Genomic DNA, 27,937 nt, shown 5'->3' on the forward strand with positions numbered 1-27,937 from the left:
GAGCCAGCGGCGCAGCTCACCTCGCCCCATCGGCGGCCAGGAAGTGGTTCTCGCAGTATTTCCTAGACAACTGCAAGGCAGCACGTGGCATGGCAAGGCTCGCTGAAGGCCACACAGGGTCCACACCAAAGGCTTGGCAGGGAGTTATGTTCCGCTGGGGACACCCACAATATATCCAAATGTTATCCCAGCCTGCAGACGAGAGCAGCACCTATTCTATAGTGGTCTAATCTAAGCACGGAGGTAGAAAAAGAGAGCATGAAGCAGGCAGTATTACACTAGCCAGATGGATTCACTGCTGGCAGAAAGCAGAAGGGACACCTGGGTCTCTGTAACGTCAGGAAAAGGGGTTGGTGCAAGCAGGGACAGCGTCTGGATAGAGAAGGAAGGAGTTTTATAGGACTGGGGGAACCTCGCATGAATTTATAAACAGCTGTACATTTAGATTGCGATTCTTTCCTGTATTTCCTCAGAAGGTTGCCAGGTTCCAGCCATAGCCGGAGGTGGAAGGCCACACGAGTGGCACTGCCCGGGGACGTCCCCTGTGCTGTGACAGCTCTGCGGGGCCTTGCTGCACTGGGACGCGGCATCCTCCCGCGTGGGCACCGAGCTCTTGCAGGGGGTGGGGGAATCGGTGCCAGAAGTACAAGCACCAGCCCTTTAGTCTTCTCCCCTTTCTGGAGGTGTGCTGTTCCCAGCAAGCCAAATGGACGAAAATGACCAGCCAAACTCGTTGGGTTTGGTTTTTTTGGGATCCTTTTCTCTAATCTAAAGCAGTCAAAGAGGTGTGGGGAAAAAGCAAGCAAGCCCCCGGACTTGGTCTCATCAGCTCAGCACAGTGGGAGGCCTTTGCAAGGCGAAAAAGACTGGGAACCCGTAAAGTCATTCAGGATTCTGCTCACCATGATAAGACACAAATTAATCCCCATGAACGTACTGCTTTGCTAACATGCTTAGCACGTGAAATTCAGAACTTCCTGGAAGGAGCAGGACCAAGCTGATCACTATCAAGGTGAGGTTCGTTACAAAAACGGATCGACAGTTCCAGAGACACGAACTATTTACCACTATTATTAAAATTCATAACATGACTCAGTCGGATGTTTTCATCCCTAATGAGCTTAGATAATGTTTTCATCTCTAATGAGCTTAGATAATTCCAACATGAAATGTTACTGCAGATGCTTCTTTTTTTTTTTTATTTCCTTCATAAATGATGTCCCGACCGTTCTACCACTGACATTCCTACTTAAATTTCTGCCCTCCAAGTCCCTGGACATATTATTATCTACAAAAAGACAATTCTCGCATCAAAAAGTTTTAAAGACAAAATGCAGAGATTTCAGGCAAGAATAGGAGCAGAAGAAAGATGAAAAAGATTTTTTTTCTTCTAATGTTCAGTGAGCGGGACAGGAGAATTAGCTTGTTCCTTGTTCTTTCCCTGGATCTGTCTTATTCTAAGTTTAGCTGCTAAACCTGTTCGTGCCGTGGTTTTCTCTCTGCTAGCAGTGACTACCTGAGACTACACTGTTGAATATAATCGGCTGCAAGCTGTAAAGCACTCTGAAATTCTTAGAGAACAGGGGGCACGGGGTAATATTTACCTTTAAATTACGGAAAATTCTACTACGTTCCTAAGTGAGACACTGTCTCTTTAAGTCATTAAATATGTAACTGGAATACAGACACAAATAAATTATTTAAAGTTATTTCTAGTCGTGTGTGGGAGGTGGGTGGGAGTTGAAGTTGCTACTTGGTGGTTAGAGCAGCCTTTAGCCTTTACATTTCTCCCCGCTTTTGCACAAGCATTTTGTATTTTTTTTAACTCCCCTGGCTGATACAGACTAACGAGCTGGCTTTGAGCAAACTTTTTGGGGGGTTGTGAGATTTTTGCCTAATTTGAAAGTTTTCTCCGGCCCACCGATGCACCTTGAAGATGTCGGTTTGCAGCCACACACCTCATGCTTCGCATGGCTTTGCAGACGCCTGGCTTCTGTACTTTTTATTTAAGGATTAAAATACATCGTTTCCATGGGGTCCTAATGGCTTTTTGCATAAAACTTCATCTGCCTATAGCCAAAACTCAAAAACAGCTCCTAACCCTGAATTACGACCCTGTAAATGGCCGTTAATGAACCCAAAATTCAATTCCAATTTCCCTCCCCGTCTGTCACCCAGCCAGACACAGCGGTACCCAGGTACAAACCTTCCTGCTGCAGGAGGCAGAGCAAATTACCTAAACCTCGATACCAAGTTTGCCCTTTTGCCACTCTTCTCTACCTTTTATTTCCTCAGATAAAAGCTGTTGGTTAGACAAAACTCTTAGCAGGCAATTTTGCCGTTTCAACAGCAACAGGAAAACTTTAGCCCCTGGATTTCGGATGAATGTGGTTTCATTTCAGAGAGGGTCAAGCAAACAGCAGTGCTAGAAAATGAAAAGCAACCATTCCCTGAAAAAAACTGATCAGAAAGGTTCATACAGGATCAAAAAATGCAATTGGAGTTGGCGTAGATCTGCTTTGAGAAGAAACTACAGCCTCACGCACTGCGGACAGTTACACACCCTGACATTTTGAGAGCTGAATATATCATTCCTGTAATCGGCTCTAAATTTGTGCTTGCTTCTGAGTTGCCTCCCTCAAGCTTAGTGTGAGCCCAGCATACATTTTCTGTCTCTCCCCGCAGGTGTAATCTGTTAGTCCCCCATACAGCGCGACCACAATCAGATTTTGTTGACTGGACGTAAAAAAAATGCTCACCATTTTAAAAACCATTTCTCAAGTCAATAGAAATCTATTGCAGTTTTCAAAATGCCAGTCTTTCTAAGGACATCCAGCTCACACTCAGCAGATTTAAATGAAGCTGCTTGATCAATCCTCACAGACCTTTATGTACCACTGAAAAAGGGAAGAAAATTCTGCTTCCTCCCAACTAGTTTTTACGATATTTGCATTAATAATGCATATTCTGGCAGAACCGAAAAGCCCCTTTCTGCTACCGAGGTCACAAGTTAGGAAGCACTGCTCATAAATATATTGATGCCCCCACAAAAAGCTCCACCTAAGCAATGGAGAGGTAACACCGTGTGAGTACAGACAGACAAAATGCAAGGGAAAATAGGGACTGCAGCACAGGGAGAAGTGCCCAGCTCAGCACCCCATACAGAGATGGGCTTTGCAAGGCAAATTGGAGCGCAGGACCCCACCTCATCTACCCGCAGAGCTTCCTAGGACAGGATTAGTCCTGGTAACGTGCCATATTTAATCTCACACATTGAGGTCCCTTTAAGATCCCATCTCAGGTGCTCCAGCATGCACAGGAAGAAAAAGTCGTGGAAGACTTTGTTCTGCTGAAGGACGTAGAGCAGAGAGCTAGGAAATTCAGCATGGATGAACGGAAGGAATAAAACCTTGGTTGGCCGAGTGACGAATATGATCTCATGCCCTTGCCAGAGCACCATGACTAGCAAAAGTGGCCGTATGTAGGACTCCAGGAGCCCGGTGCTGTTACAGGATAGTGGCCGGGCTCCCTTGATGTGGCTGCCAAGCTCTGTGCTCTGTCTCTGAGGACCCTGGCTCCCATCCCTGCTTTCAATCCCTGCAAAAACGTCCTTCCCTGAGCAGCCAGAAGGGAATGCAATTAAGGTTGCCTCGTGCAGTTCATAAAGGCTAATGCATGAAAATGAGCAAAGACAAATTACAGCAGAATATTAGGAAGAACATTTCTAATTGGAAGGTTGGCTGGCCTCGTTCCTTGAGCCTTTGAGTACGGAGCTGAAGAAAGCAAAGGAGGGGATATTGCTGGGAACAGTTCTGTGCTGTCTGGGAGATGGGCAGGGTGAGTAATATGGAAACTCCTTTTCGACAAGATAATGCACTTCTTCAGTCTTTCTCAGGAAATCCAGGCACAGCTTCTGGCACTTTATTCAGGAACTTGTGTCCCTGAGAACTGAAAACCTTTCTTTTTGGGGTAGTTTTTGCAATGCCAATTTCCCTCTCCTCAGTGGCATGTCTCCGTAGCACAGTTTAGGATGCTAGCAGAGGCTTTATTGATTCAGGAGAAAGAAATATCTCCTGTCCTGAAACTCTCAGTCACTGCTGGAACTGGGCTCCGATCCTTGTTAACGTATTTGGCTCTTCTTTTTGGTTTGTTTTCAGTTTGGCTGTGACTTCATCTCGAATTACAAAAATACCACATGCACACTCTGAAAAAAAAAAAAAAACAAAGCCACCACTACTGTTCTCAATGTTTCCTGCCATGAAGAGCCAGATACTCTGCCTGCTCTGGCCTTCTTTCCAACCAGACCTTGTGGGCTTGCGTAGCGCCTGCAGTTTAGCTCCATGAGGGAACGTGGGAAGCCATCACCTTGAGGCTGCCTCCGGTCTTGTCGCTGCTTAGGATCACCCTGACTTCTTGTTCGAGGAGGGCACAAGGTGACTGTGATCTTGGGTAGGCCCCAGACAGGTCACTTGTCCCCCCTCTGCCTGTTTCCCAATCCATTAAATGGGAATATCCCATTAATAACCCAGCCACTCTAAGAAAAACCAGCAGGCTTTTTTGTGAGAGCGCAACTGGGAATTAGCATATTTGCCACAAATGAATCAGCGATTAAAACTGTTTCAGGGTTCATTCATTCCTAAACGGAGAATGTGAGGTGAACGTGCATTTGCATGCACACTTTTTATTCTGCACCTCATCTCTGCCAAGACAGCTGGGGGGGGCAGGGGACAGAAGGACAAATGGCAGGGTTGTGCTGGAGTGTGAGCACCTCTCACACGCTCACGTACCGGGAAAAAAAAATCATAAGCTGGTGGTTAAATAAGCCTTTGTGTAATTTTCATCTCTGATTTTCCACTATGAGTCACCACGATTTACATGTTATCTAACACCCAGAGCTGATGTTCCTTTCTGTTCTGGGTTGTGCTGGGGGGGGAGAGAGCAGCCCCTGGGGCTTACAGACCCTGCCTGCAAGAGGTGCTCCCATGCAGAAGGAGTTAATGGCTCGCCACAATAACTGTCATCAGACAATTGGGTTATAAAGAGCAGCAGTTACCAAAATACATTTTAGCCTGCAGCATGCGGGAACAATGCAGCTATTGTATTGTAACCACATAACTTGGCACACGATAAGCTTGAAAGGGAATCATGTTTTGTTTATTACGGAAGTGATGGAATCCATTGAAAGGTTATTGTTTGACTCCTTTTGAAGCAAATCCCATCCCCTTTGTGAAGGGTGTTTGCAGTCTCGGGGTCAGAGGCAGAAGTGGGTTTTCAGTGCTGTTACCTTTGGTCCACCAGAGGTAGTCTGGAGGATACCACAATTAACCTGCATTCGGATGACCCTTCAGAAACCCCCACCAGACCATAATTTCCATCAAGGCAATGAAAGAGCTGAAATCTTAAGGAAGTTATTCAGAAGAGCAGCTCAGAATTTTCTATGTTAATCAGAAAACCCACTCCCTAAAAATAAATCCTGGTTGGAAAGCAGAATATTTTCAGCAGTTTTCAACGACAACATGTTTTGTTTGCAAACGTGTAGCTCGCAGACCAAAAAAAAAAAAAGAAAAAAAAAAAAAAGGAAGAGTTGATTTTCAGGCTACATAAATGTTCAGTCCTCGTGGAAATGGACAGGGCATGAGGCCGTCACTGATGTGGCTTTTACCCAGAATTTTGTGTTCTGGTCTTAAACGTCACCCATCGCTTATCTGCAGCTCCCCAGTGCAGTACACCGTCAATGCCAGCTCTGATTTTGTACATCCCTTCGGCCACGAGCGATGTATGGGGCTGCCTGGGTCCCCAGCTGAGGGGCTGGCACAGGAGGCAAAAGGTTTCCAGCAGTCTCAAGGAGGAGCTTTTTGTGCACCAGGCAACTGAAGGGTGACGGGCCCTGGGCAGGGTGGTGTAAAGGGGAAAAAGTGGTTCAGAGTCACCTGGCACAGGAATTCAGATGCTCTTTTTGGCTCAAGAAAGGTGCAAGGGTACGGGCAGAAGAAAACAACTGCTGCGTGCCTGCTGTTATACTGGTTTTAGGTACTCACTGCTCGCCACGGAATGGGAAAAATAATAGTCTGCATCGGCCTTGTATCTAATTTAACCATTCCCAAGTATCACACAGATCAGGTGCCAAATTCATCAATAAAACAGAAAAAAATTCTGCAGTGGATTAGAATGCTCACCGTGAAAGTTTTCCCAGCAAGTACAGACTTTCACCTTTCCTGTATGAATAATGTCTGAATTCACTCAAGCCACCTTGGTTTGGGAGAAGAGAGCAGGAACACGCTGGAGGTTTTAATACAGAGAGCAGACCTTTGAATGGTGGTGGATTATCCAAAAATGCTTTTGCCAGGCTCCCTGTTAATGGATGTACAGGATGGAGGGATGCAGATAATTAGCCACATCCCCACCATAAATTACTATACGTTTCTCGTTCCTGTAGGGAACTGCCATGGAGCTTGTGGGATGGAAGAACTGGAGTTTCTGACCCTTCTGCACTCCATCTCACGACTACTCCAACAGAGCACTGCAGAATTTAGGGCTTAAGACTAATGACAGAAGATCACGAGATTGGCTTAAAGGCAGCCAGATTTAAAAAACATAACATTAACTTGAAAATAACTTTTTTCTTCGTGGTCTCTAAGGTTTTAGGATACACTTTGGTTATTTTCTTAAGCTTTTCTCCCCAGCCAGGAAGCTGAGTGACGCTGTTTATTCTAATGAAACTCATTGATTCTGAAATAATCACTTGATATTAGGAGCTGTGCCATTAAAAAAAAAAAAAGAAATAAAATTACAGGAGTGAGGAACTCCAGTATTAGGAATATGAAAGGGCTTTTAAATTTTTTCAAAGGTTATTATGCCCTCAACACTTCGCTGATTTTTTAAAGTGCATAATTTCATTTGAGTCACTTCCCCTATAAATTACATGCTTAAAAACCTGCTGATGTTGCCTCCAATATCAAGAAAAACATCTCACTTTAGACTTTTTTTTCCACCCCCTACCGTATCTCTGTTTTATCTCAATAGATAATTTCAGGCAAAGAGGGTGTTTTTTTCTTTTCCTTAGGAGCAGCACAGATGAACTCAGTTACAATTAGGTACCACATACAATTCAGAGCTGTCTTAAGTCTTCGGTCCTTCTAGTTGTTTTTCAACATACGGCTTATTTTTCTGTGTTTGTAATTAACTTTGGAGCTGGAATTACTCATTTTAAGCCAGGTTTAGCAGGGAGCAGTGTCATCTCATCCTGCGAGAGTCAGACCAATTTGTGCAGAGGTCCCAAAGGCATTGGGAAGCCTCTGGGGGTTTTCTTCTGTGGGCCTCAGCGGGTTTGGGAAGAAATCTGTGGGACCCTAAAGAATAGCAGAAGCAGCCAGAGACCTCACTACCTCCACTTGGGGCACAGGGTGAAACCGGTCCCCATCACCCTGCAGAAGTGAGACAAACCCAGCAGTCGATCCAGCCGCCCAAGCCCCCTCACAACTTTAATAGCCATGTTTCTCCCCGGATTTTGCTTGGCATTCCTTCACCGCAATGATGAAGCTTCTCCGTTAGAGAACAAACCACTTCTACCTCCTCCCCGCCCACCGTCCGTCGGGGTACCACAAAGCTCCCTGATTTCAGGACGTGGATGATGGGCAGCGGGAATTCACGGGATCTCACCCGACTTGCTGAGTTACCAAACAACAGAGGTTCTGTACTCATGCAAACACCCCCGAGACAAAAATAGGGAAAACTCAAAGAGAAGTATAAATGTGTTTATAGCCAGAACAGTCTCCACAAAGAATACTTTGTGCAGTTTTACTATTGTTGTTTTTTTTTTTCCCAGAAGCGTCAGCAGTCCCTTAGGCGTATAATTTATAAGAGGCTAAAATCTAAATTATGCATCAAAAATAGGGAGAGATGCAACTGGAGGGTAATCATGCACTTCAAAAATAACTTCAGATGCGTCGTTCAGTGCAGCAGCCTATAGCCAGGAAGGAGTGCCCAGTCAGCAAAGGCAGCAGAGGATTAAAAATTGCTCTTCCCTACATGAAATAACTGGTAGAGATTTGGGGTTTTAAATTTGGCAGCAGCCGGCCTATATCCTGGAATCCCGGATCTATTTGGAGGACTTATCTGAGGGGGTGATCCAGAAATACCCTAAAGGAAACAGAAAACTGAGCCTTGCTGTCGGGGCAGCTGGCTTTGCAGTGCTGACGCTCCCATCGTACATGCCCGGATATCCGAGAGGACACTGCAGATCTGAACTGTCTGAAATAATTTTTCAGACTGAAAAGAAAGAAACCTTCTGTTTCAGACACGCTGCTCCAATACAGCCCAGGGCAGACGTTTGTGGAAATACAAATCCTGGAGCCATTGCTCTGAATTCTCAAGGCGCTGCGCTAGCACCAGCCCTCTTCGTCCTCCTTAAGCTGTTCCGCACACGTTAGGGCAGGTCTCTATCTTCCTGCTAACCTTCACTGAAATGTAGGGATGGGCGATCTTTTACTAATAATTTCTGTCAGGCTGCTTAGAAGGGGATTTAGGCGAGGATAAAGAAACTGTGAGTCACACATAAAAGACGCTTCCACGGTTTAAGTCAGAAGAACTTCCCCCTCAGCTCTTTTGCTAGCGTAGGTACCATACTATGACTAGCTTGTCTCTCACAGCTGATTTTTTTCTTTCTCTGTGTACTAGCTGGAAAGTGTTGTACTGTTATTTTTGTGACGGTGCTGCTGAAAGATCCCCAGATAGCGTCACACCGACATCACGCAGTACAGGGGTTTGTAGGGCCGTGGGGAACCTCCAGGCTGGGTGTACGGGAGAAGGGACAGAGCGCTGCGACCAGAGGCACAGGAAAATAGAGGAGAGGAGCATCTTCATGTAACCTCTGATGTCAGGAGGTGATGCCCATGTCTGGACCAGCAGTCTCAATTTTTTTTCCAGGTGATGGGGAGAAACAGGTACTTGTGGAGCATTACTCACCTGACCTATTTGAAGTGCCCGCCCTCACCGAAGGTAAACACCCCCTACGTGTGCCTCTGCTGAGTGCTAAGGCAAGGCTAGACGCAGGTGCCTACACTGTGAATTAGGACGTTTAAGAGGAAGGGTGCCACCTTACAAGATTCATTCACTTCACTGAAACCACCCACAGAGTGAGCAATTGGTGCCGAGGCTGTGGGTTTGCTGGAGCAAAGCCCCTCAAACTTTACTTGAAGCTAAAGCTCATCCTCATGCGTCTATCTCACGAGCCTTTTAACCATCCACATTTCCTGCCACAAAGAAACAGATTCAAGTGGAAATCTATAGGAAAGATGGAGAAATCTAGGCATAAACCAATGGAGAACCACCCAGAGCCGCATGACACGCATTCTCCTTCCGTGTTGTTTCCCTGTTTCCCACCAGCTGCCAGCACTCGAAACGTAAGGCAGGTCCTGCTCCAGCCCAGCTCCTGGGGTTGCTGCCAGGGGAAGAGAGGAGCAATTCCTCTCCAGCTCCCTTCTCGCTGCACTGGAATAGTGCGAGTGTGAAACACTTACGTGGGAAGTGGCAAAGCCGTGTTCACAGGTGGCCATCTTATGCTCTCTTGCTAGACTGGACAAAAATATTCTTTGGAAGTGTTTAAACCAGAACAATAGCAGTAGGGAAGGCAGTAGGTCCGAGCTCGTGCACCACCCCTTGTTCCTTTCCCCACAAAGCTGCAGGGCAGGTGACTCTGGACATGCAATTCCTTGCCTCGTGGGCTTTAGTTTCGTGTGAGGGCTGTGTTGTGAATGCAGGCCGTGGCTTTCTCACAAGCATTTATCTTCGCTGATATCAGGGCTCCAGGTGGGTGTCAGGGTCAGAGTGAGCGGGTAACAGATTTTTCCCTTCCTCTTTTCGGGGAGTTTATCGTTCTCCTGGGACGAAGTTTACTGCTCCCAGGGAAGGCAGTTACGTTGCAATACTCCTAGAGTGTGGGATGGTAAAAGGGAAGCGATACGACAATAATCACTGATTAAAAAGGAAGAACGAAAAGAATAAGAGCTAGTGGCAGGACTGCTAAATGCTGATCAATGCTTTAAGACAGCCTTTGATTTTTTTTAATTAATTATACATTCCCTCATACTCTGTACTGCTGTTGATTTAATTGGACTCCTTATTTTTAGACAACTACAGCAAGAAGAAGATAGGGTACGGCTTTGAGAAGCTCAGCTCCAGCCTAATTCAGCCTCATTCAATTCCACTGGGAGCAAAATCAGGCTACTGCTGAGCTCTTCTGAAAGCCTGGTGCTCTTGCTGCAGTTTAGCACACTGAATATTTCTCTGCCTTACAGGATGGAATAATTTCCATGCACAGGAATCCAGGCAGAGCTGGGCTCAGAACCCACAGATATCCCCAAACCTTCACATAGGAAAGAGTGAGTGTTGAGCAGCAGGAAAAGGTATCGAGGTCTGTCTCCTCCCAGCAGAATCTGCCCCGATACTCGCTTCAGCCTCACTGCATGCAGTTTATTTGCACGCTGTACAGAAGCGTGTCTGCCAACGTGCTTTGCCGAGATAAAGCACCAAGAGTTAACCTACAGGAGGGGCGAAGAGGGGGGCACTGAGAAACGTCTGTTTTCAGCTGCAGCATGAAATCATCCATTGCCGCAGGTGAAAGGGACGCAAGGGACTGGAGAACACTCCTGCAAGCACACAATAATTCAGATTTCATCGAGCCTCCTTATCTGTGCTTCCCCAGGTGCTCTGTGAAATTGCAGAGAGAGGCAGAGGTTAGCAGGAGCGGGCCTGTTCAGAGAATGGGGAAGGACTGAGGCCAGGGGGTTGTTACCTCCTGTGCCTGTGCACACACGAACCAGCAGCTGCCAGCACTGGGAGCACGGGATCTTGCAGACCTGTGGCTGGGAGGCCATTATCCTGAAATATTTGGTGATTTTCTCTAAGCCTCAGTTCCTCTAGTCATGGGATCCCCCCGACACGTATGTCTTGTCAAAATACACGTTCTGCTCTTTCAGCTTCCCCCAGGATAATCATTTCCACAAAGCTTTCCCAGTATATCTGCAATTGCAGCCATATAAAAGTGCTTATGTTGGTACAGTTTATCCAGTTTCAGATCTGAACTCCTGTACAGTCCTTGAGTTCTGCCTACTCTGATGAATCTTCAGCGGAAAAATGTGTAGAGCATGCCTTAGCTGCCTTGGAACCTGCTGTGTCTGTGAACAACCAGCTCCAGGAATGCCAAAACTCACAGAGCTGCATTTTGTGCACCTCTGTCTGATGGCTGTCGTTTTTCTTAGGACCGCAGCGTTTCTTCGGGCTTGCTTCTGCAAGGATCCTCTGATGTCTAGTAACAAGCAAGCTCACCTTAGTCTCATCCAGCTGATGCATTCCTGAGGTTTCTTATGGCTGTCTGTTCTGTATCTATTCTGTATTTTCTCTTTTTGCCTTAACCTCAGGCTCTCCAGGCCTGGCTCCTGGCAGGTGATGCCAAGCCTGCGGCTGGCTTGGGCTGCACATGTCAGGGCAGCGGCTCCCTGACTGTGTCTGCATTCAGAAGGCAATGCTGGGTGGGCATGGAAGTTGGGCTGCAGGTTTCTGTTCTGTGAAATGCACTGGGATGAGTTTGCCTCTTGGAATAATGGGATTCAGGACTCCAAAAGGGCTCTCCCACCTCTTATGGCACACTTACATGCACCATTGACCATACACGGCTGGGTATCAGCCTCTGAAATTTACAGCAAGTCATTATTCTTAGCTAGTATCTAGTATTCTCCTTTCCTGCCTACTTTTTACAAAGCAGCTCTTCAATATTTATCAAGGAGGAAGCTTCCGTAATCACAGAAGCCTGCATAGCAAAGTAGTCTTTAAAAACCAAGGGGACTTTACAACCAGTCCTTTTCCACCCTTAGCACCTGCCACTCATTTAATTTATAGCTCTTCTTCATTCCATCTCCCGAGAGCCCACTCTGATAAGGTGGAGAGAGGGGGGCTTGCAAGCAAGGCTGTCGTTTTGCAGTGCCAGCACTGCAGGATGCTCCTCCCAGGCACTGCCTGTGATGCAGCACATTTGGTAGCGCTGCTGTTAGGGACAGCTGCTGGATAGCAGGAGCAGAAGCGGAGCAGTGCCGTGCAGCACGGCACAGATTGCCTCGTCAGCCTGATGGAAGGAAAGACCGAAATCCTACTGCCATTCCTGCTGCATTTATGAAAAAAAAAGTACTTCTGAGTATGCTTTCAAGATATCAGACAGGCATGCAAACTAGAGAAGTTGGGGATCAGTTGTAGAAGATTTGCATCACGCATAATTTTAGAAATACACCCCCACATCAGTTCGTGTACTCCAGTGCGGGGGAGAGCTACGCTATGGAAATGAGATGATGCCAGGGTGTGTGTGTGTCTGCCTGTTTTACAATACCTGCCTGAAAAGATCAATCTGGATAACGAGGTCTTCAAGGCAAGCATCCAAGACTTGGCCTCCTACACAGCCCTGGCACTCGGATGAGGTGTGCCTCCACTTGGGAGATGCTTCTGGTAAAGTGCTAAGGCGAGGTGCGAGCCGTCCTTGGTGACTGGCAAAGGAAAAATGATGAGAAAAAACACTTCGTTCTCAGACAACACGTCTCATCCGAAAATCTCGATGGTCAAAACTCTTTACTAAAGGGAAGCACTGAATCTCCCAGCATTTAGGTACTTGAGCAATCCCAAAACATCAGCAGTCATATTGCCAGAGAATATGGACAGGGGAGGCAGAGGCCAGGCTAGGTTGTGTCTCTGATCCTCACGTGCACAGGTATACAGCACAAGCTTTGCTCAGAAACAGCAGTGAGGATTTTGCCTTATTTTTTCCCAGTCCATTGCTCCCAGTACCTTAGGTGTCAGAATTAAAATGATCGTGGAATTAAGATGACGGTGTTGGGACTCGCTTCACCGTGATTCTCGATGTGCACCAACAGGAGCTGAGCACCCTCAAGGTCAGCACTGCGAGGCCGGCAGGTATCCAGCAGTGCTTGGCCCCCGGGAATTCCCACTCTGAGCCTCAGGTGGCTCAGAAGGGACTGAAATGATGGGGGGCAGGACGTGCTCAGCTGGTGCTTTACGATCTGTTGCTGTGCCCTGCTGAGGTCTCTGAGCCCCGTTGTGCCAGGCACTGGAGAGTGCTGCAGCTGCAGAGAGCATTTTCAATGTCAAACAGCCACCTCGAAGCACAGAAAGGTGCAGTTACTGGGCAAACATGAGAGCTGAGCGCTGGAGTAAGCAGTGCACCACGATACCTGCTGGATTTGGGAGCCCTTAATTGAAGGCTATGAACTGGGTCAAGGAGAGCCCCACGGTGCAAGGACGGAGCGGGGCCGTGCGGATGACGTGCTGTGCTGCGGGCTGCAGCAGACCTTTGGTCAGGTCTGTTTTTTTGCTTTTTTGGGGGGTGGTGGTGGTGTTCAGTACGGTACTGCTCCAGCAAATGCACAACCAGTTGTTACCTGCTAGCGTCAAATCCCCAGGGTTTCAGAGAAATGAAAAAAGTTACTTTTATCCTGGCAAACGCTAAAATCCTTAGAAATTCTGCTGGAAGAAAGAATGGACCCAGAGCCTTGATTTGCAATGACCTTCCAGCACATGCTTTGCAGGAGAGCAGCTGGCAAATGCTCGTGCCTCCCTGAAGTGTCTAAGTACATGCTCGAAGTTAAATATATGCATAATCACTCTTTGGTGGAGGGGTGATTACTAAATCTAGGTACCAAGGTCTTCCTATTTTCCTTTTGCAATTCACTTATTTATTCTATGAGAATATGATCAGGTACAGGAATAAAGACTGTACGGGGAGGACCGACAGGCCGTATAAAATCAGAAAAGTATGCAGGGAAATATTCTGAGTGTGTGATAAAGTTTTCTCATTACGTTCTCAGCTCCTTCTTTATCTCTGTTTCTCAGTTTATCACAATTCTCCATTTCCTGTTCCCTTTTAGACATCAAACCTATATATTTTAATGTGGCTTTTTTTTTACCCTTCCATAGCTAATGGTTAAACCTTTCAGATACTCCTCTGTACAAATTCCAGATAATTTATCCGGACACGGCAGGGACATTTTTAATACATAATCTGGTATAATAGTCCTGCCGGGAGTTTATAACTTCTCATTGGAACTAATTTTATAACGGCAAAATAATTATACTGGTCATTTTTATAGCTTCTGCCACCTGAAGTCCGTAAAGTGGGATAAGGCAGACGTTAACACAGCAATACCTCGTGCCGATTCAGATACCCCACCTTACTGTGGTGTGCGGGACTCTCAGAAGCATCCACATTTGCCTAAATTTGCTCCTCTGACAACAAATTGAATAGGCAAACCAAAACCTCCATCATGGCGCTAGGTTCAGTTTCACTTGACTGCAGTTTTCCTACTCTCCCGATCTGCAAGACTACTTCAGAGAGTTCACTAAATCCAGCAGAGACTCGCTCTAGTTGAGGACTACACGTTTTGAGGACTACATGTTTTGAGACCAACTACAGTTACCCAAATTGAAATTCAGACCAGAGCTTGCTAACTTTTTTTTTTTTCTAATGGAAACTTTGACATTCGCCTTAGCTACTGCTTTAACCGCACACTTCAAAATCTCTGAGGCCAGAGACTGAGACCTCTGTGTGATGTCTCACCCAAGGATGGAGCCTCGAGCACCGTGGTGCTCCCAGCCCCATCTGGGGGCTGTTTCAGCCCTGAGTCAGTGGCAAGTGTGCCTCATTCTCTGCTCCGTTACCCCTCTTTTCCCCCACGTCCTACAGCACTTCAGGCTTCTTGCCCGGGTTTCCCACCCCAACAGTGGCCTAACTTGGACCTACCTAGGGGGCAAGAAACAGCACGCAAGGAAGACCTATTTGAAACGTTGTGAAACAGTTGTGTTATTGAAAACAACAGAGGAATTTAAAAAAATTCCTGAACAGAGCCGTCTTAGAGCAGGAGGCTATTTTGAGCGTCTCTTTTTGCCTTTAACCCAACTATCTCAGCACCCCACCCTTCTTCCTTCCACCTTCCTTAATTTCTTAGACTTCCTTCTCGTTGCTTTGCGTGAGTCTATTTTAGGTGTGGGATTCTGGTTAGCTTCTCGCTGGGCATCTACTTCTCGTTTTCTGTCCCTGGGGTTTGCCTTCTCAGCAAAGCTGCGGGTCCATTAGTGCATACAACAGGTAGGATCCCCCCGGTAGACAGACATTGCCCACGAAGAAGAGAAAATAACTGCTTGAGGAGACAGGAAGGTGTCAGAGTGAACATACCTAGGCTCTTCCAAACGCAAAGACTGCACGGGTAAGCTCGCTGAGTCCAGCTGTCAGACGTGGGTGCCTTCGCTCTTCCATCTCGGGCAGACAGATGTGCAGACTGACCTCGAAATGTCATAGCTTTAACAACTGCCTTTCCTTTTAGTAGAAAGTTAGCCCATTTCACACAGTGATCGTCTTTAAGGGTTTATTACATACAGTCCCGTGAAGCCTTACCGTGAAGCCCACAAAGAGATTTAATAGTGATATATTCTCTTCGGCCTGCCAAGGTGGAAAAGGACTGAAACAGTGAATGGATGTGGCTATGCAGGCCCCAACCTGGTGCTCCACTGGCTTTGAACAACAACTGGGGTGCTTGTTGCTTGCACATACGTGGCTGGTACGCCACCAGTCTCTGTTTTGTCAAGTCAGCACGTTCAGAAGAGCGTTCAGGCTCCCCCTCTGAGGATGTGCGTGACACACAGACCTGGACTCCGATCTAGAAAGAAATTTGCACCTCAAGCTTCATCCCAAGATCCAAACCGAGTAGCTGAGAGCTTTCTTATCAGTCTTTAGCCATGCCATGCTGGTGTTGGCCTGCGTTATCCCCACCCGTCTGCTCTCTGTTGGGCTGGGAAGACTTCCACTTAGCTCTGGGCTTTGCTCTGGCTCTGCGGAGGACGAGTCAGCTCTCCGCTGGCTGACTCCCCAAGGCTCCCACCTACTCCTGGGAGCAGCACATCAAAACCTCCTGGCGTCGTGCTGAGTATTAGTCCCAGAAAGTGAAGGCTCGGTGGCCTGCAGGGCTGGAGTTCCTGGTAGAGCCCAGTGTCACCGACTTCACAGAACAGCAGCTTGCTGGCAAATTGTGCAACTGCACCGCCCCCAAACTTCCTGTTTTGAAACCCCAAGAAGCTGGAAAATGTTAACACCGGCACTTTAAAGTGCTAGTTGTGGCATTTTTTTTTTCTTCTTCCTAAAGATCGACGTGATACTAAAAAAAAAAAAAATTACAGAGGAGTCGAGCGGGGCTGCATTAAGGAACTGGGGGCAGAAAAGCAAGCGCATGTCTCTGCAGGGAGCTCTGGGCAGAGCAGAGCATCCCCAACAAAACCGTGCCCTCTTCCACGACCTGCTGCGTGATATTAGGCAGCACATTCCCCCTCCACATCCCACCTCCGTGCGTTAGGGTGTACGGGGTGCTCTCCGTCACCACGCCCAGCTTTTTGGCAGCAGGTCCCGGTGCTCCTAGCTGAAAACTAGCTGTGCCGCTCCGGAGCGGGAGGCGAGGTGACAGATGGAGAGGCAGGTGCTCACGAAGCGCGATGAGCACCATGTGCCATCCCCAGCCACCTGGCCCGTCCTCCCCTCCTGCAGATCCACGCTCTGCCCCAAAACCTGCCTGGGATGGGGAAAAGAGGCCCCAGCAATAGGAGGAGCGGGATGTAGAAAACAGACACTGCAAATCTCTGTTACAAGCCGGCTCGCTGCTGTTTAGGAAGAGCAGTTAGAAAGAAGAAAGCATCGTGTTTGTCTTGAACACTGCGAGGGAACTTATTTATTTCCAATCAGCATGACAACTGCTTCCTTTTCTGGCTATCACTGAAACTCCAGATGGTACATTTGAGCATACTTAAACCTCTAACTTGGCTCCGTACAACGACGTCGTCTTCCTGGTTAGCTAAAAGTGTATTAATAGTATTGGGATAAAAGTTCCTGCTCCCCTGTGCTGCGCAGAGTACTTGGGTAATGACATTTTGCTCATTCTGCAGCATCCTGGCTAGTATTTCAACGAGGTGTTTGAAGGGGACAAGCCTCTGCTGAATGTGTCTCAGTTGTAAACACCTTCTATTTCAATTTAGATTCATTTAGATTTGAATTTCATTTAGATTTTCATTTCATTTAGATTTGAATTTAGACTCAAATAGAAATTCTAGAAGGATTTTGAATTCGACTCGATATATTTGATTATTTTTGATTCCGTATTGGATTCTTTTGTTCAGCCTCACAATTCTGCAACCCTTTAACAGCAGCAGTCTTCATTATCCCTACACCTTTTCCCAGTGCTTGCTCTGCACCAAAAAGCTGCACCTTTCTGAATCTCCCAGCTGAGGTGGGAGAAAACTTAGGGCAAGTTTTTGCACCTGGAGCTGCCGTGGGGAATAGCAGGAGGTGACGGTGTGTGACCGACGTGAACCAGCCCCGTCCCTCCAAGGTCACGCAGGGACCTGGTGGGGTGGCTGGTGACTGCACGGCCGAGCCTGTGCCTCACGTAAAAGCTGTGCTATTATTGTTTTAAAGAAAATAATATCCTGTTTCCTTTTTAAACTGTGTATCTCTTGAAAAATGTTAAATGGCTGCTACATTCCTGTCTTTATCCCGGACACTTTTTACGAGTCTGTACTTCCCTCTCCTTGTGCTTTAACAAGCTGCCTAAGCAGAGGATTAAGGGAACGACTTAGTGCACATGTGCTAAAAAATCCACCTTCAAAATCTTACACAGCTTAAAAAAACAAACAGACACAGACAGCCAGGCCCCCGCTCTCTGCACTTAAAAATAATTGTCATCGTCGTGTGGTCAGACTGCAGCTTGCCAGCTGGCCTCTCCTCTGAAAAAAAGAACATTTTAAGTGATGGAAACTAGAAATACATAGCAGCGCTTTTCCCGAACTGATTTCTGGTGGGGTTTCCCATTTCTCTCTCTTTCCTACTCCCAGAGCTCGGCACTCAATAGCTGGGAGTAAGCAGGCACAGCTCAGGAAGGAGGAGGAAGGGAAGCACTGAGCCCTGTCATGCTGTCAGGCACCTTCTGTAAATATTTACGTGACCTACAGGATATAGCACAGTTTGAAATCTTGCAGTCCCCACAGCCACTGTGCAGTCGTGCAGTTCCCTGTGCTCCTCTCCAAGTTCCCATCTTCCAGAAGAGACGTGGGGATTTACGTCGCTGGGATCCGCTTGTAGCGTGCGCTCACCTGAACTGGGGATGCTGCACCGGACCGCAGGTGCCTCTGCGGATCCCAGCCTACATCAAGGGGCTCGCGCCTCGCGGAGGATGTAGCTGCAGTTAGAGTCACGCAGTTCGACGCGACGAGGACTTTATGTCCTCCGTCACGCGTGGAAAGCAACAGAAGGATAAGCTAAGGTAGTGCTTGGAGGATTGAGCTGAAGCTCGGTGAAGGGAAGAAAAAATATTCCTCCTGCCATGCGCTGATGCTAGACTGATTTCTTCCTTGCAAAAACTCCTGGGTGTTTGGTTTTTTTTTTCCTTACAAACTGCAGAAAAGGAACCTACCCGCCCCCCCAACCAGGAACTTGATCCCTAGTGATGTCTTCCTGTCCTGACCCTATTTATAGAAGTAAGGTCACCCGAATGAGAACAGAAGCGGTATCATATGATTTTTGGTGACCAACTGAATTGTGAATATTGAGGATTCGGAGGAACACATTTGAATAACCCACAGCAAGAAGCATTTGAGCAGAACACCTCACCGTGGCCGTTTGTGCTTGTGGAACAGCAAGGCAGTTCTTGAGATGAGCAGTCAGTTATGTGGAACGTGGGTATTCCTACATCAAATAGTCGACTAATCAGATGGACAGAAAGTTTGCTAGCAAAATCGTTCTTCAATGGGCAATTGTTCCTTGAAAGCCCAAAACAGACACATTTCCACTATTGTGCTGTGAGCGCTAGAAACAATTGATGAAAAAACTGCAAAAATTAAGGAATCTATAAATGTCGCTGAAAGGGCAATTTGGAAACGCAGACCAAAAAGCTGCAAACGCTACTCGGTGCAAAGAACTTGTAACTGCTTCGCTTTGCGTACTGCTGCAGAGCAGGATGTGAATTCAGGGGCTGAGTTTGACCTGTGAGCTAAGGGGGAGCCGACTGCTGGGCTCCCAACCTGGACCTGCCCGGGGAGCCCTGCCCCAGGCAGCAGCTGCAGCCCCATCCACAAAGCTCTGTTGTCCTCTCGTCACTCCCTGCAGCCAGCCAGCACTGTATTTTCTATTCCTTTACCATAAACCAACACAGACTGAAAAAAAAAAGTCAGGGTTGCAATAGCTACATATACCTATCTGAATACTCGTTTACATAAATGCATATTTTATGCACACGCGCCCAAACGAGCCAAAATAAAACTGCTTGTTTTTTAATCCTAACAAAACTGTTCTATGTGACAACGTTTCTCTATCAGACTCCTTTTGCATAAATTACGATCCATAATTCCTCTCTTATCGTGTCAGGCAGCTTCAAACCGAACCTCCCGACGAGGAGAGCCAAGTCCTTCCATCATGTTTAATGCAGTTTCCAACAAATCTTTATTTACACAGCTAAATATTTTATGGGCCAAAGATTCAGGGCTACTTGAAATGATGAATTCATCCCTCCGAGGGGTTTCGTTGAGGGATAACAAGTTTGTCTGGGCATGAGGCACGTAACGAAAGGGAAGATTTAGTCATTCCCTTTCTTTTACAGTCTGCCTCCTTCCTTCCATTGCTCATTCACAAATCCCTGGGTGCCTCCGTAGGCAGACAGCCCGTAGGTGGATCTGAGGTAGAGGCTGCTGCTGGCGCTTGCTGCTGCCTCCATGGGCAGCGCCGTGCAGCAGAGCAAGCCCCTTCTTACACACACAGAGGTCGGCTGCGCCCGCGGCAGGCTTTCGATCTCTGCTTATCGCAGCAAAAGGAGAGACAACGGAAAGAGGGAAAACTCAGCCCCAAGCAGCAGCCAGAAGGGCGACCTCTTCATGAATTAGGCATCGCTTCTGGAGAACAAGCAGGCTCTCCGCACCCGAGGGTTCAGACCTGCTGCGTGACTCAGCCTGGGCTTACGCGGAGGTGCGAGGAGGAGAGGAGGCTGCCTGCGGCGGTGGCAGCAGCTCCGGGTGCCCCAGGGGCCACCTCCGAGGGCTGGAAGGGCTCAGCCCCGGCCGCGCAGCCTGGCGAAACGTGGACACAGCCACGCTCACAGCCCCAGCACATCATCCGATCGCTGCCCTGGCGTCACCACCCCGAAGCCTGCACACCTTTTTAGGGATAGAATATAACATGGGTGCAGAAAGAGATGCGTCAAACAGGTCACTCCTGCCCCTTGCTCTGGCAGCTACGTGCACCTTCCTCTTTTAAATTGGACTGGAATAAGAAAGCTGAGCGATCACAGAGGCAGGATTTCTACGTGGTGCTGCTGAGACTGAAGGCTCTCTTTATGGTTAATGCATCATTCCCCATTACAGCCATTTCCTCTGAAGTAAATGGGATCCTGCCATTATGCTTTATGTTTATTGATATGTATTTCCTAGCTGAATTGACGTTCCCCTGTTGCTTTTTTTTTTCTACCTTGAAATTGCAGGAAGCCAAAAATCCTTCAAGAGTAATGAGTTAAATTCTGTACCATGCAGAGCTGTGTGCTCCCCCAGTAAGTGGGCTGGGGTTAAAATGGGCACCAGTTACACGTTAATGTGTGTTTCGGGGCAGCAACACGAGTTCTGCTGCCATGTCTCAGGCTAAGGGGTCAAGTGTTTAGCAGGGACACGTCCTAGCAATATTCAACGCCATGCAACCAGTGGTTCAGCGGAGGAGGACTTTCCCTTTGACTTGACTGAAGAGAGTCACAGGGAGGCCTTTGAGGCTGAACAAATCAAAAAACTCTTTGTGGTGGCTAAAATACCTGCGGTGCTTTTGGAAGGCACTGCTATTAGGATCTTCTTTCTCCTTCTCCAAAGCCTCCGTGCACCCACCTGCCGTCGGACGTAGCATCGCCCTCGCCTTCTGTTCCAAATTGCTCTCGCGTGCTGCTGGGCATCGTTAAATGAGTGCCCCGCGCTTCATCTCGGAGGCAGCCGCAATTAAAAGCGGGAGGAATTGGGAGGCTCAGGGGGCTCGTAACGCTGCACAAAGCCTTTCCCCTCCGATCTGCATCCCGCTGCAACGTTTGCGTGACCAGAAATGGTTTCTGTGCGATGGCGGTTGGGTGGACTCCGAAAAATAGGTTGTTTTCTGCCTTTTGTCTTTTCTGGTGCATCTGTGTCACAAAACCACTTCTTTCCACTAGCTACAGTACTACAGCCAACACTTGCTACCCAGCGCGAGGAAAGCTGAGCACCTAAGCCGTAGCCGTCACCTAATTAAGTGACCTGATTTCCTCCGGAGCTGAATATTGCCTCCCAGCTCCCACTGCACTCAGCAGTCGTGAAAACCAGGCCGCTTCTTGAAGTGACCAACGTAGCCGTGACCGGTCTCGGCTGCTCAGCTTTTTAAAAGTTGATTTTGACAGCGGGGCACCCAGAGGAAGGCTCCTCTCCCAGCCCTGCCTGGTGGCTGCAGAGATCGGTATTGGGGAGGGGTTCAGGGCATGCCCTGTTCCGTGCCTAACCAGGAGCTGTCACGCATCGACTTCATTCCCAGCGTTAAATTAAAAAAGAAATAAAATTCTCTCAGTTTCAGGTCCCGTGATAAAAATATACCTCGCCCTTTGTTTGCTTCGTGCAGCATTTCCTCCTTGCACTGAAAATTAAATTGGAAAGGGAGTTTTATTGTCCCTGTGGAGGAGAGAGGCACCTTTTGAAATCACTCGTGAGCAACGTGGGGGGGGCCCAGCCTAATGTTTTCTGACGCCCTTTGGGGTCCTGGGAGTACAAAGGCAGCGGAGAAGGAGCTGCAGGCGACTCCAGCAGAGCCCCATTGTGCCATTTGTTCCAAGGAAACACCAAGTCATGAAGCCAACAAGTCAACGAGGGTGGGCGGCAGAACCGTCTGTCCCGCTAGGTTGGGCCTGACTCTTTCGGAGCTCTGCTCCGGGGTCTGGGGAGAGCAAACGACGAGGGAGAGCCAGCTTGTCTGCCCTCGCCCTGCAGCTGGAGAAACTGCTCCCATCAAGGCCAGAGCTTCACTGGGGGGGCATTTCTAAGTCACCGCCTCGGATGCAACACAGACACACTGACAGCCACACTTCAGTGGCAATATCTACGCTTAGGGGAGTCGAATTTTAGTGGTGTTTAAGAGCGTAAACAACGTAGGCAAGAGGGGGAGGTGAGCTGAGCAAAGGCGGCACAGCAGAAATGGGTGATGAAACCACAGCAGGGAAAATCCACGGCCGGTCAGCTGAGGCAGCTGGACATCGCTGCGTTCAAGGAGCAGCCTCCCCGAAGCCTTCCCAGGCCGTGCAAAGGGAGAGCCTTTTGCGGAACCGCTTCCCAAAGCAAAGCAGTGGCTGTTTTGCAAAATGCATCCGAGCCAGTCTGGGCAAAGGTCAGCAAGACAGAACAGAGCGAGCTGTGGTGTTGACCATGCAAGACGCATCCTTCCAGAAGGCAGGTGCCTGGACTAGCACCCCGCTGATCTCAGATGAATGCTGGCAGATAGGGCAGCAAAGCGCTTCAGGAGGAAGTATTTTCATAATCGCCCATTTGCAACACAGCTCTTTTTTGCAGCATTATCTTTCTGCCTTCCTCTTACTCTCAAAATGAACAAAAATGTGTATATTCAAGGGGTGGGGAAGCCAATGGCAGAGCCGAAACACAGCTGAGTCAACAACACGCGTCTCTGACCAAGCGGGTAACGTTTCGTCCTCCCGCCTGGTTATCGGAGTGCTTTCAGAAGTCATCGCTGCACCCAGAAAGGGCAGCGGAAGCTCAGCACATGTCCTGCAGGGCACTGCGGGCAGGAGCAAGAAATGCCGGAGGGTCCCTGCTGCCCTAATCCTACAGCCAAGGCCCTGGGCCCTGCAGTCATGACCCTTCGCCCTCCCTTGCACCCATTTTTTACGGCCAACCCCCAGCACCTCCACGCAGCCGACAGTACAGGGTATGCAGCACACCGAGCCTGTCCCTTGGGCCAGACACATTGCCTATGGCTTAAGGATGTCAGCAAGCTTTTTGAATTATTATTAGGCTGTAACACACCATATTCAGCGAGATTAGGTTACGGCTTGAGGCTGGCCACTGGAAACTGAAACTTTTCCTATCCTCGGTCAGATTTTGTGTCGTTAACAGCTCGGAGACACAACATCCAACCCACAGAGCAAAATGGAGGCAGCTGCTTCGGCCAAATTAACAACAGGAGAATAAAACTGGCTGTTGCCTTTGTCAGCCCCAGGACTGTGTGTCTGCTCTTGCTCCTCAAGCAGAGCAGCAGCCACAGGGCTCTGCCCTCGGCAGGAGCTGCACCGGTGCCTGGCTGCCTTCCCTGCTGTCTGACGCTGGGAAATATGCCCCGATCGGTGCAGCGCGGTGGGTTTGTAGGATGTGGATCCCTCTCTGGCACTGCTGCTTCGGGGGATTCCTTCCCTGGCTTCGGGGCAGAGCTGCCCAGAGACCCCGTTGTTGCCTCCTGCGAAGGCTGTGTGATCCTCAGGCCTTCCTCCACCCACACCACTTTGCACAAGCACGTGCCGAGGGGTTACCTGTTGTGAATTAGATTAAACCAACATCCCTTTCAGGGTGACCTCCTTCCTACCGCATCTGTAGCACTTGTCTGAGAGCAACAGTGCCCTTCGTTCCTTAAGTAGAAAGCTCTGAAATCACCTACTGATGGGGAGTTTGCCTCCCGACACCCAGCCAAGGGCCCGATTCTGCCTCAAGGCCCTAAAATTTCTATCCTTTTCTGCCTCCTTCATTCATATTTTTTGCTACACATTTATGCCTCCTGGATTCTGGGTGAGTTCTTCGTTTTGGCAGTCTCTGGCGTTACAAAGCTGAGCTGAACCACAGCTGCATTTCGGTGCTGATGCAGAGCATTTGGAAAACTGCTGGGATAAAAAGGCAGCACCGCACTGGTTTGTTCTGCAGCTGAACAACTTGCTTAACAGAAGACTTTGGTGCTAATAGCTGAGGGAAAAGGGATATTTAGGCATCCTGGAGGGGAAAAAAAAAAAAACAAAGCAGAAGTGCACATTCATGCAATAAGGACTGAAGAGCGCTGGCAAATTTTGGCAGGTTATTCTAACCTGAAAAATCTCGGGTTTGTGCCCCCTGGTGGCAGCTGAATTTCTCTTGTCCTCGGTGCCACTGCAGTGCCTGCGCCTCAGAGCCAACCCTTTTCATTTCCCTGCCGAGCAAATGCCCAGCGCAGAGGCCATTAAATGCCATTAGCTAGAGGTCTGCTAGAAGGCACTTCACTGTCCAGAAAAGCACCAGGGAAAATCCAGAGGTTCAGCTAAATAATTGCAGGACTAGACTGGCAACACACGATGCGCTTGGTTTGGATGCTTGGGGTATGGCTGTAATTATTTTAATCACCCTAGGCTTCACCCCAAAATTTGACTCAGTTTTCCTGTAAGTATTCACAATGTGTAACCCTACTTGGAGGGAATTAAGGCAGAACTTAGCTCCTAGCTAATGTGAGATTAAAGATGTCTGTCTTGCTCGGCTCGAACAATAGATGAGGCTGTATCCGTATAAGCCAGCATCACTGAAACAGTCTTTTTTTTTTTTTGCTTTCTTTTCAGACAAAAAGCACTGGCGTCAACAGGTGGAAGAAGCGTTCAAGCAGCATGCGACTGGTTGGTATGAAGTAATAAATGTTCAAAAGAGAAAAAGAAATCAGTGAACTGAAAGGCTAAGATTTTAGCCAGCAGAATGTAAAATGTTATGGCAGAAGTTTTAACAGGGGCATTGTCTGGAAAGCAGTAGCAAAATTAGAGACCTATTATTTAAGTGCTGCAAATAAGCAACCAAGAAGCAAGCCTTGTCTGAGGGAGTTTGTGATCGCACGTAATAGCAACAGAAAGGTGAGAGAAAGGAACTGCTGCTCTCCACCCTGGTGCCTAAACACAAAACCGAGAGCCACCTTCTTGAAGATGTTGAGCAATTTCCAGTGCTTTCCCTGCCGTGTTTTGTACAGCGAATGTCAGCGAGGCAGAAGCAGTGACGGAGGGTAGATCTTGAGAGCCTCGGTCTGAAACTAAAAACCCATTTTCTGTGTTACTTAGGAGCGGTAATGGGCTGCAAGAGAGACAGCGCAGCTCTCTGCCTGACCCGTAAGAGCTGATTTTTTCCATAAAGGAAGAAGGAAAGGGAGTGAGGACAGGGCAAGCTGATTTTGCTGGGGAAAAAAAAAAAAAAAAAAGCCTTTGTATGTCAGTCTAACACTTCTTTCTCCCCCTCAGGCTGTTCTCCCATGTGGGTGACCCATTCCTCGATGACACCCTGCCCCGGGAGTACGTCCTCTACCTGCGCCCCACCGGCCCCCTGGCTCAGAAGCTCTCTGAGTTCTGGCAGCAGTCAAAGCAGATCTGTGGGAAGAACAAAGCTCACAACATTTTCCCACATATCACCCTTTGCCAGTTCTTTATGGTAAACCAGAGCTCCTCTTTTTGCTGCCTTTATGCATGCGTTGATGAGCGGCCCACGCCAGGCTCGGGCTGGAAGTGCTGCACGCTTGGTTCGGTCGCTGCAGGCGGGTTTTTGTGCTCAGAGTTCAGGGGTGTTAGGACCAGAACCGCCTGATGCCTGGGCTTGTCGGGGAGGTAACTGGTCTGTAAGCAAGTTGTTTTCAGGGAGGAGCAGCAGACCAAATTCTCACAACCTCCAGTGATTGTTAACATGCGAATAGGCAGCACAGGGAGTGAGGTTAGGCAGGTTACTTTGGGACAGCTGATCCTGCTTCAGGGGCAAGGGGGGGACAGATGATGTCTGACCCCTATTTCTGCGGCCCAGGCTTTTTCTACCCTTCCTGCTCAGCCACCCAAGCCCTTCCTTTCTCTGAGTGCGCTACAGAACTAAGCACAGGCGTAAGGCTCAGTTCTGAGCAATGCTTGTCCTCTTTCCTTCGGCAGTGCGAGGACAGCAAGGTCGACGCTCTCACTGAAGCTCTGCAGGCCACTGTGATGCGGTGGAAATGCAAGTTCCCTGCCCCTCTGCCTCTGGAGCTCTACACGTCCTCGAATTTCATCGGGCTTTTTGTCAAGGAAGAAAGTGCTGAGGTGCTCAAGAAGTTTGCTGCAGACTTCGCTGCAGAGGCAGCCTCCAAAGCAGGTGAGTGACTGCAGGCAGCCACCGAGCGTTCACAGCTTGGTCAGGGCTTGGGCTCGCTCGTGCAAACCCTTGCAAAGAGGAGCTGAAGGAGCAGCCCATGCAGAGGTTCCTCACCAAGAATTAACCCCAGCACAAGTGGCTCTCCTAACAGACTGCTCCTGAGGAAGAGGAGACGAGAAGATGAGTATTTTTTTTCCTAAAAGAACTCTTCCCAAGCCAGGCTGATGTATCAGCCCTGATACAGGGCTCCTTTTACTACAAGACGTTACATTTCTCTCTGCCACATCAGAAAAATAATTACAATCAGCTGCATTTTACTGCACTGAGGTATTTTTCTCATGCCAAGAATTACATTTGTTATTAAAATATATATATATTAAATGACCACTCACCCAGCAAGCAGCGGTCTTAGTCCAGCTGTGTAATTTAACTTGAGATACCGAGGACCGTGATGCTGCATCACATGAAAGCCCACGCTCCTCACAGTGGCCATTTCAAAGGTCATCTGTCTCGCTACCTTATCGATGCTGTGATGGTTCACCATGACTGGGCAACGGGAGAATACCCAATTAATGTGAGTACACACGGGGAGCTAAATGTCAGGGCTGCCCACAGAAAAGCAGCGATACCTGCAAGCTGCAGAAAGGGTGGCCTGAGGGCTAAGAGCCTGAGAGGAGCACCCTGCTGGGTGCCTTGTTTTTCAGGGCTTTTTCAGTTTAAAGATCACCTCGCACTTAGTCTCAAGTGTTATCTCCTGAAGGGGAAGTTGACATTTGGCGGTTCCTTAACCTTTCAGCTAGACACAGCCCGCGAGGCTGAGCGTTTCCTGCTCCTCTCACTACCTCGAGCCGCTGTCACAAAACTTTCCTCTGCCTTTGGGTCTTTGCTGCATTTCTGAGATGCACACCCAGGGCTCGGCGAGAAGACCTGAGGTGCCCTTTCCAAACCTCGTGGCCCAGCCACAACACTTGGTCCTTCCTTCTCGCAGGCTTATCCTGGAGCTTAAGTGCATCAAGGTACAGCAACGGCCGAGCCCCTGCAGTGTCTCCATCTAGACAGGCAGCCCGCGACACCTTGCAGAACAGCTCCAGGTGGCTGCCCTGTTTCAGAGGAAGAGGTACAGAGGTGTCATAGGTTCATCGCACCTCTGAAAGGCACTGCTTCCACCTGATGGTGACCTAGAACTTTTCTTCCCCTTAGAAGAGGGAGGAAATAGCTGTTAGCATTACAAGTGCACGTTTTGGACGGCAGCAACAAGCACAAAGATGTTAGCCAGGTCCCAGAACTGCTGCAGCCACGTGAGAGCAGTGCAAGCGTTCCCTTCAGTGTACGTTACCATCCAGAACAACACAGCCAGAAGGGGCACTGCGTACCCCAAAAATGCTGACCCAGAAGAGAAGGAGGCACCAGCAGCTTCCAGCAGACTTCTAGCCCTGCAACAGCTCCAATTTGGACCAAACTGGTCAGTTCTTTCTGAGGGGAAGCTCTTTGCTGCATTGCAGTCCACAGCTTGGTCAAGTTATCACATTAAAGTCTCTGGGGCTTCTTCAGAGATCCACAGCATATTTTTTTCGTGCTGATCAAAACAAGATGGATGAGCTCGCAAAGCTACCCCTGGCTGGCATTTGGAGCCAAGTCTCTGAATAGCTGCAATTGTGACTGAATAATCAGTCAAATTTAATTGCAATTTTTGGTTGAATAAGCAAGAGTAAATTACATGCAAACAATGCATCCAATGATTTCCACATCCACT

The 27,937-nt window shown here is 48.3% G+C and overlaps 1 protein-coding gene and 1 long non-coding RNA gene across 3 annotated transcripts in view; one reads left to right on the forward strand and one right to left on the reverse strand.

The window, feature by feature from the left end:
- The window catches only part of UBASH3B (ubiquitin associated and SH3 domain containing B), a 73,539-nt gene that overhangs the window by 21,412 nt on the left and 24,190 nt on the right, over positions 1 to 27,937 (forward strand). Inside the window, exons 2-4 of one of the 2 annotated variants that reach the window (XM_080568074.1) lie at positions 24,657 to 24,714; positions 25,317 to 25,503; positions 25,986 to 26,184. In XM_080568074.1, coding sequence (XP_080424200.1) covers positions 24,657 to 24,714; positions 25,317 to 25,503; positions 25,986 to 26,184 — 444 coding nt within the window. The remainder of the gene's footprint in view (positions 1 to 24,656; positions 24,715 to 25,316; positions 25,504 to 25,985; positions 26,185 to 27,937) is intronic. The other variant, XM_080568073.1, reaches the window with a different exon arrangement.
- The window catches only part of LOC308182836, a 77,646-nt gene that overhangs the window by 14,576 nt on the left and 35,133 nt on the right, over positions 1 to 27,937 (reverse strand). Inside the window, exon 3 of the long non-coding RNA XR_013942116.1 lies at positions 1 to 16,205. This exon is cut by the window's left edge and continues 14,576 nt beyond it. This is a non-coding gene — a long non-coding RNA (uncharacterized lncRNA). The remainder of the gene's footprint in view (positions 16,206 to 27,937) is intronic.

Source organism: Anser brachyrhynchus, assembly GCF_964034855.1.
Source record: "Anser brachyrhynchus genome assembly, chromosome: 25".
NCBI lineage: Eukaryota > Metazoa > Chordata > Aves > Anseriformes > Anatidae > Anser > Anser brachyrhynchus.